The sequence below is a fragment of the Dipodomys ordii genome, unplaced genomic scaffold (assembly GCF_000151885.1).
Source record: "Dipodomys ordii isolate 6190 unplaced genomic scaffold, Dord_2.0 Scaffold48, whole genome shotgun sequence".
NCBI lineage: Eukaryota > Metazoa > Chordata > Mammalia > Rodentia > Heteromyidae > Dipodomys > Dipodomys ordii.
This window is the reverse complement of record NW_012267264.1, coordinates 10,671,209-10,680,991: the sequence shown is the minus strand read 5'-3', so window position 1 is coordinate 10,680,991 and position 9,783 is coordinate 10,671,209. Positions and strand designations below refer to the sequence as shown.

Sequence of the window (9,783 nt, the reverse complement as noted above, 5' to 3'; positions counted from 1 at the left end):
TCCTTCCTTCCTTCCTCCTTCCTTCCTTCCTTCCTTCCTTCCTTCCTTCCTTCCTTCCTTCCTTCCTTCCTTCCTGTTTCTCTTTCCTTTAGTTAGGACATATTTAGAAGCTTTAGAAAAATTTGCAAAATAAAATTAGAGAAAAACATGTAGCATTCAACGATGATGAGTGTATATTCTTTTTATATTTAGAAAAATCTAATAAAGAAAATACTGAGAAAGATATCAATCAAGCTACCAAAAGCTACTTCACACATGGAGAGATGCAAGAGCAGTCCATTTGGGGAAATTCTTCAGATGGTGAACTCATCAGAAGTAAGTATTTTTCTTCAGAGAAACTTTGAGTGTTTGGGGGATTTGATTATGATCATGTGCTCTCACCATATGCATATGATAATGCACTCTCAATCATGCTATGAACATGTCTGTACAATTCTGTAAATTAACAGAGTTTACCAGAAGGTACTTTCATTGTTACTTTAAATTGCAATGCTAAAACTAGGCTATAAATACTGCTGTTTGTCAACACCTATACTTTTATTTATTTATTTATTTTAGAAAGGAAGATTGCCCTGTAAGTTTGGGACTTGATTCTCAGGGTTATTCAGTCCAAATCCACTCAGTGGAAATCAGACAACTCTAAGTAAATGTACATTTCAACACTTAAAAAGAGATTTGGAGCCAGGCACCAGTGGCTCATTCCTGTAATCCTAGCTACTCAGGAGGCTGAGATCTGAGCATCTCAGTGCAAAGCCAGTCAGGCAGAAAAGTCTATGAGCCTGTTATCTTCAATTAACCACCAGAAAACTGGAAGTGGTGCTGTGGCTCAAGTGGTAGAACACTATTCTTGAGCTGAAGAGCTCAGGGACAGCTCAGCCCAGGTTCAGAGTTTAAGCCCTACAAATGACCAAAAAAGAAAAAAAAGTAGTTTGGAGCATCAGGACAATAAATTATGACTTGATTATGCTCTTACTGTTCTTATTTTTCTATTTAAGAGCTTTTAAATCTGTTTTTACAATTAGTATCTTGGGATCATTTTCATATTTGTTTTGATACTTTCTCTCTCCTAAGATTGCATCAGTATTGTTTTGCTATGCTCCAAGATGGTTATGTGTACTTTGGATGTGCTGTTTGGAATGCTGAATCTGTGTGCGTTTCTGCTTGAGACTCTCTGGAGCTTATGTTCCCATCCCTATGTTCCCTGAAGTAGAGTCAAGATGAACTAGAATAGTGAGGTGTCCCATTCAGCAAATGTAGAGGTAAACGTCCACAATATGCCACACTTGTGGAAGAGCATAACAGTAAATCTTTCATAGTGGCGTTTAAACTCAGGTCCTTGCCTGTTAGGCAAGCACTTTTGATTTGAGCCATTCCCTCAGTCTTTTTTACTTTAGCAATTTTTCAGGAAGGGTCTCATACTCTCCACCTCCTCCTGGGCTGGCCTCAAATTATGATCCTCCTATCTCTACCTTGCTAATAGCTGGAGTTGTAGCTGGAACTTGAAGTTCTTACTCAGGGTGACTACATCTCAGGGCTTAATCTAAGTTTTACTGAGTAGATAGAGGAGAACCAATTCTGAGAATCAGGTATTGTTTTCTTTAAAGTCAATTCAGCATGTCACAGGACTTTATAATATAGACCTTTTCTTGGGCTAGATATTACACTTACTTTGAAACTTGAACCATTCCTTTCTTGTCAATAATGTTTAACTTCTTTCTGTGCCTCGCTAAAAATGAAACTGAGTTTAAAAAGAGGATGCATCTGATTCATCAGATAACAAATAATAACAATCAAGACAGTATTGAAAGGCACGTCCAGTTTTTAAACAAGAGCCATATAAATGAATGTGTTCCAGCTCAATTTTGGAATCAGCTTGATTTTTTTTCTATACTTTTGTCTCAGAGAAGAGAACAGGAAAGAAGGAAATTAAACTCAGAAATTAGTAAACAGCAGTATTTATATAGATTCCCCCCACAAAGAATCAAATAAGTATCCTTTCTAGCAAACATTTATCCTGAAATATATTGACTATCTTTTATCTAAATATTGACTCTCCTGTTGTAAAACAAGGTTTGGAGATACTGGGGCATATTATCTGTGAGTCTTAGTAACCAGAATTTATGAACACTAGAAGAGAAAAAAGTATTAACTACAACTGTTGGGAAACATGACTGTGCTCTCTATTTGCCTTTTACTCTTTCTCTATCTCTCTCCCTCACCCTACCCCTTGCTATAACAGAATTGTAAGTTTGTCTTTTAGTTAATTGATTTATTTCCCTAATGTTTTTTCCCCCAAATCCCACACAAGGCAAATGTATATAAGATATCTTAGAGCAAAATAACAAAACAAAACAAAACAAAAGTACAGTCCCTGTTGCATAAAAGTATGGAGGTTTGGGCTAATGTGTTAAGTCTGTATATGCTGTTTGGTGAAGCTTAAGAGAATGGATTTCAAATGAATCACTCTGTTGTCTTTACTGCTTAAGTGGACACTGATCAAAACTATTGCAGGAAATAATTTTCTTTTTTGAGATAATGGTGTGTAGTCTGTGCCATGAGACACTGGAGTATTTGGAAACAAATATTTAGTTTCCTGCTAATGTGCCCTGAAAGAATGGAGAAATAGGGAGATTTCTCAGCACTTCTGAGAGGACTGCTGGGAACACTGACTGATGAGTGGTTATACCATAGATAATAGGCCAATGACACTCAGGCAGGAAACATGAGCTGGTAAGCATTTCCATGTATTTGTGAGAGCATCTGACTCGGCATTTGGTTTACAAATTCTTAAACTCTTCTTTTTCTGACCACACTTTTCTAGACAAAGGTGATTTGATTGGAACTACTGCAAAAGAAAATAATGAGATGAGTAGAAGTACAATACTTTGTATCATCATTGAACCTGACTCAATTCTAGATGACATTAGAAAGTTTGTTATTATGGTATGGACTTCTAGTCTAGCTCCCTGACACTGAACTGTATGGCGGCTGACTTTCCTTCTTTAGTCTTCCCTACAGAGTCCTTGGCTATTTCTGCAATGTACAATGTCTAGTTCTCTTAAAACTGAAGTTAGGAGGCCTTGTGTTTTCTTTTTATTTCAGCATTGAGCACATTGAGGGAGGAAGGGGGGAACATAAATCCTCAGTAATAACAAAAGGCAGGCCTTGGCAAGACAGAATGGCTCAGAGCTCCATGGAAGAGATGGGGAACATCTGTGATGAGTCAGGCCTAGAGCCTGGCTTCTGTTCCAGGATTCCTGTGTGGCTTTCTGAGCACCATGGATGAGGCGGACAGCTGGCTCTCATGGAATTGATGGTAGTGTTCCCACTGTCGTGTGAGGTTGGCTGGATGGAGGGATCATCACAAAAAGGAGGCTGGCTGGGGTATGGGAATATTTTCTACAGTACAACCCACTCTTTTTTTCCAAACTTCCATGGGACAGCTTGACTGCATGGCCCAGAAGTGGAGAGTAACTCTGTCAAAGCTGGCTTCTTTATTTGCTCTTGACAGTGGTTACTGGGTCTTTGATGCCTACTACCTTCTTGGTTGGACATTTAAGGAGTAATTTATAGGGGCCTTAGCTATCCATATGATGGGGCTGTTTTTACTTTGCTGAGAACTGAGCTCTGGAAATTCAAGGGAGTGGCTGCTTTGGAAGTTGAGTTCTAATTAAAGGCTGTATTCTCAGGCTTTATAAATGCTGTCCAAACTGAGAATAATTTCCAAATTATTCCACGAACCTTAACCCCAACCTCAGTGGATTACCTATTTGTGGATCACGGTTGGTGCATGCTCCTCACAAAAGTCTGTCTTTCCTGGTCCTTCTAGAACCATTGTATGTGGCAGACCTGCAGTAGTGTGACTGTTGAGGTTTGCATTTCAAGTTGGTTATCCCAGAGTTGGTAAGTTATTAAAGACAATCCTTTCTGGTAGTAATAAATAAAAGAGAAGAAATCCATATGGAATGAAACATCATTAATAAATAGGCCATGTACAATCTGGTGAGGGAATGTACATTTCTCTTCTCTTCATTATGAAATTTAAATTTAAAAGAAGAAAATTGTAGCCACTTAGGTTGGGTAAAGGATTCAAATCAAATTAATACAGAATTTAAAACACAATAGATGTTTGCCGAGGAAATTTCATAATTGGAAATTTTCTTTTTTTGGTTTGATTTAAAATTTTTAAAATTCTATTTACAATTTAATTAGCCTTTCATATTCTGAGAAAATATTTTGTAACAATTCAATTTCTGAAATAGAGATCGAATTTGAGAGTTCATAAAACTTCTTTTCATGATAGCACTAGCTAAGGATTGGGCTTTTTCTTTTAGTGTTTTGCAGCACTGCATATAATTTTAAGTGGTGCCTTTTGTAATGCTTTGCTTTAATAATCATTGTTCCTATGACTTAGTAAAATAAATATTACCATGAAGTGACACCCTCAATTAATATTAATTTTTCTATTTAACCTATAATATGCATAAAGTGATAACGGACAATAGGCAACATTTCATGTTTTAATTAGATTAGAAAAGGAGCAGAAATAAAGTTTTGATCTCAGTCTCTGGAGCCTAAAGGTAGCAAGGAGTATAAGAAGTGTGTGCGTGCGTGCATGCGTGCATGAGTGCGTGCATGCCTGTGTGTGTGTGTGTGTGTGTGTGTATGTGATCCTGTGCCTGTACTCAGTAATATGTAATATTTTGCTTTAATCTAGGTCAAATTTTACTATCCTAATTATTTCCTATAAAGAGCTTACATTTTTCTTTGTTCTTCTTTGTAAAGTGCCTCAGGTCTCTATCTCAGATTTTTCTAGGTCTTTCTGAAAATTCTTATTACTTAACTTTATCCTTGGACATTCCTTTTACATAAATGTCTCCTAATTCTAAATGTTATTACTTAACTCCAGAAATTTTCCTTAGCTCCTCTTCTGAAATAAATTTCCCATTAAATTAAACTATTTTGTTCATCTAATTCTCTCCTTTGTGATTTTATAGAATTCCCAGGATCTGAAGCAAAGTTAGAATGCTCTACTTAAATGGTAATCCCCATTCTATTTAACCCATTTATTCATTCTGAAGAGTTTTTAGCTCTCATAATAATAAGCACTTAATTGGCAACAGAATGCAAGCATGCTTGTCTCTCTCTGTCTCTCTCTTTCTCATTCACACTTGCCCACTTCTCCTGTTTCCCTGAACCAGCCTTTTTGCTCATCTTATTACTACTTGAAAGCTGGTTTTTGGCACCATTTGAATTTCCTCTCCATATCAACAGACTATTATTAGAAACTCTATTATTATTTTTCCTAGTCTTTGCCAACTTAGCACTGATCACACTTTAGTGAATATACTATTGTACCACTTCAAAGAATACTGCCTTTATATAAAACACTTAAAGAAAAGCATATACTCAGGTATGCTATTTATATACTCAGAGCTTTAATTTCAGGGAAAGAGCACAGGGAGGTTTAGATTTAATATTTTTCTGTGCCTCCCTGGTTTGAATGTACTTGTTAGCAAATATTATTTGGTTTCTGTAGCATTCACTGTCTATCAAAGGGGCTATAAACAGGCTCCCAGATAACTGGTTGATGTAGGTTTTGCTGTCCTCTTTGTTTTAGGTGATCTGGAATTTTCTTTTGCAAATATTTCATTCTCATATAGCCGTTATTTAGATCATTTGATTCCAGTACTTAAACCTCATTAATTATCTTTTCTTTTTACATTTGGCTTTTGAAAAAATTTCCTGATTTTCAATGTGTAGACCTAATGATGTTGAGGCTCTCGTGTAACACTTTGGTTAGTATTCTAGAATAGAATCTTCAGCCATCAATTACTTTACTATCAAACACTTTGGTCTCAAGATTGGTTGGATCATCATTAACCATTAGTCATATTTTTATATCTCTGGCTAATGGAAGCAATTAGGTTTTTGATTTTGGCTGGAAATCCAGTTACCTGATGCAGTTTTTCTGCAGAGTTCTTGAATCCATGCTCATTGTAAAGAACAACTGTCCCATCTTCTGTTTTGGGCATTTAAAGGTCATGGGGTGGGTAGCCAACCGTTCCAAACTATAGAGGTTCAGACTTGGGCTATATCATTGCTACTAGTGTCAACTCTAAACACTGTGAATTCTCATTTTTTATTTTGCAAGTGGAGGTGTTACCACTACATGCCTTTTGATGTTATTTTGAGGACTCTAAGAAAATGCATATTACATGTTTAATTAGGACAGAGCTAAGTGGGTAAGTGCTTAATGAGTGGCTTTTACATTATTATTACGTTTGAGCCTAAGTATAAATATTTTGTTTCCCTTTCTCACCATATTTTATGGAATTTTATGTTTAGAAGGATTGGGGTATGTTGGGAAAATTTTGCTGAGACCCTTGATAATCACATCTGCAATATCCTGGGCTCCAAATGGTACATTAATGAGTTGTGAAATGACAACATGTATGTAGACCAATTTGCAGAAGGTAAAAAAGAGAGAGATTGCTTTGTGCTTATGGAAACAGAAGTGTGTGTGTGTGTGTGTGTGTGTGTGTGTGTGTGTGTATTGTTGTGTGTATGTTATATCAGTCATGAGGCTTGAATTCAGGGCTTGTGTTCTATCACTTTGAGCCACAGCTCTACTTCCAGTGTTCTAGTGGCTAATTGGAGATAAGAGTCTCATCAGGACTTATCTGCCTTGGCTGGCTTCGAACTATGATCCTTAGATTTCAGCCCCATGGGTAGTTAAGATTGCAGGCATGAGCCAGTGGCACTTGGCTGAAGTAGAAGTTTTTATGTATATTTCTGTATACTTCTTTTTCTTTGCCCCAAATGATCTTGTTGCTTTTTTCTTTGTTCTTGTTTTTTGTTGTTTTTTTTTTCCTTCTGAATCCTTTTGCCTTTAAAGTGCTTTGTTTAGTGTAAAACATACCATTTTCATTGCTGCTCTATTGTTATTCTGCCTTTCTTACTCTTTTTTTCTTATGATAAAGCAGGGTATTTGATTTGATTCTTGTCATTATTACTTTTTTTGGGTTTTTTTCAATCATAACTTATCAATTTCTTCCTGATATTCCTAAACTCTTCATCTTTCTTTGGGGGAGAATAAGATAGTGGTTTTGGAGGGCTGATGGAGGCTACCACACTTATTTCTCTTTCTCTAGGGAATTCTTCAAGCCTCTGAGGAGCTGAGGCCTGAGAACTAGCTTAGAGCTCAACTAAAACATTCTAACCACTGAAAAAATAAATACACTTGGTGATCAAGACCACAGATATTATGATCTAGATAATTTTAGTTCTAAAACCTCACATTTCCTGAATTTGAACACTGCAAAGTTATTCATGTAATTTTTTAGGATATATTGTTATATTTAATGATAGGGGCTGGAAATTAAAATATAACTTAAAAGCTGAATAAGATGGAGTGCTGATAGTTCATGGGCACTGTGTTATGTTGGATGATGAACCATACAGGTATGGTGTCTGCAGTTGAACTTTATAATCTTCTGAGAGATGTAGACAATTTAACCTGCAGCCAATAGGAGTGTAATTTACTTCCAGCTTCATTGCTGGCTCAGGGCACAGGGTGAAAGTGGATCAGAGGGAGGGAGATGGTGGTAAATATACACTCCAGTTTTCCATCAAAGACTACTGTTCTTTCCTGGTTCCTTGGGTTTGGCAACAAGATACACAAAAGTAGAGGGAAATATCTTTTAAGACACTCAACTGGTGATATTAGAGGGTGAAAATTTCATTAAGTGTAACACAGAAGAGAGTGGGTAGAGAAATTTGTTCTGCTCTGGAGCATTATTTACTTAAATACATTTTCCATTGCTCTTGAGAACTTGTGAGAACTTGGATTGGAAAAACAATTAAAGAAAGAATAAAGATTCCCACTTCTCAAATTGTCATGAATTATTGATTCATGACAGTGTGATATAATGTGATTATACAGATCACTGTCAGATGCTATGCTTCTCCTTTGTAGTTATAAAAAAAAAGCTGTGAGTATACTAATAGTACCTGTCTTTGTAGGTTGTCTTAAGCATTTTAGTGCTGGTATCATAGTCACAAAAGTGAACAACAACAGCACATCCACTAGCAATGCACTATGGGTAATTACCTTTCTCTTACTATTCCTGTGCATCAGATTCTTACATCTTCATTTCTCCCATATCCAGTACATTTCCAGATCTTATGAAATCTAGTAATTCTGTATGTATTCATTTACTGTTGAAAGTTCAGAATCAAGCTTATATTACTACATATGTAGGTTTTCATTATTTTAGTCAAGTTAAAGTAGTTGATTTTTTATGCCTCCACACTTTTTAAAGAAACAGAGCGAAGCTACTAGTATTTTTACTTAAGTGTACATGACTTACCTTTTAATTCTTTAAATTATAGGACTTATTTGAATTTCAGGGATTATGTTCCATTGAAATAAAAATTTTATAGTCATTAAAACCAAAATCTTTTTTAAAAAGGATTTGAATAATACTTTTACTGTAAGAACTAAAAAAACTAATTGAACAATTTCAGGCTACAAAATCTTATTATTTCAGTGCACTTAATCTGAAACTGGATGACATCTGTTTCCCGACAAGTGTTGTGAAGGATTCCCATGTTACCGTGGAACAGATAGCAGACGCTTAGTCCGTGATTGGATGTAGTATGAACAGGACTGTCCATGCCTTCTGTTCTACTTAGGACTTGACCAATGTGGTCCCTAGCTAGTAACTTATATTAATTTCTTAATTCACAACTGCGAAGGGTTTGACTGCCATACAGTTTCTCTTGATTTCTTTGAATGAATATCGTATTTTATTTTTTTAGAGGGTGTGGGCTATGGATGGAAGTCAGGAACATGCTCCAGTCTTTTTGCTACTAGTTTCCTTTTCAGATGGGGTGGTTTGTCTATGAGTGTTCTATTTCATATTCCCAACAAATGGGCTTCCATTCATGTACCAAGACACTTGGTTTGTTTTTGAGATAGAATCTTGTTAAGACTGGCTTCAGACTAATCTTACCTCTACCTCCTGAGTGTCTGGGATTACAAAGCCTTAACCACCATGCCAAGAAACACCCATTCTTAACTTCTTTATGAACTGTATATGTTTACAAATGCACTATGGACATGCTTTGCTCTTTATTTTCACCAAATGTGTTTCAACTAAGATTTCAAAATCAGAAATTTGTTCTCTGATTTCTTCTTGCTCTTTACCTAAAAATAATGATGCCTAATCTATTAGCTATTTTCCTTTTTTTTGTAACACCTCATCTCCTTAAATTTTCTTGTTTTTTGTTTATAGTCACCTGGAATTTACCAAGATTTCTCATTTTGCCCCCAAATTCTACCACTGTATGTCAAATACAGGTGACTAATCCTGACACTACACTAATAGTTCTTACACTAGGCTTCGAGGACTGAGGATCATAGAGGAAGAAAGTAATTTTTATGAAGGTTTAATCTGTGGAGCTTGACTCCAGGGCCTGGATGCTGTCCCTGAACTCATTTGCTGAAGGCTAGCATTATATCATTTTGAGCCACAGTGCAACTTCTATTTTTCTGGTGGTTAATTGGAGATAAGAGTATCATGAGCTTCCCTCCTGGACTGGCTTTGAACAGTGGTCTTCAGATCTCACCCACCTGAATAGCTAGGATTATAGGCATGAGACTCCCAACAGCTGTCGTGATTAACTCTTGCACAAATATGTGTTACCTAATTTCAGTTGTTATTCCCATTCTCTTCTCAACTTCCCTTCCCTTCCCTTCCCTTCCCTTCCCTTCCCTTC

The 9,783-nt window shown here is 36.3% G+C and overlaps 1 protein-coding gene across 1 annotated transcript in view; it reads left to right on the top strand.

The window, feature by feature from the left end:
* Mdfic (MyoD family inhibitor domain containing) overlaps positions 1-9,783 on the top strand; it is a 117,427-nt gene that overhangs the window by 55,004 nt on the left and 52,640 nt on the right. The window contains exon 5 of the mRNA XM_013019918.1: positions 193-315. Within this exon, the coding sequence (XP_012875372.1) occupies positions 193-315 (123 nt within the window). The remainder of the gene's footprint in view (positions 1-192; positions 316-9,783) is intronic.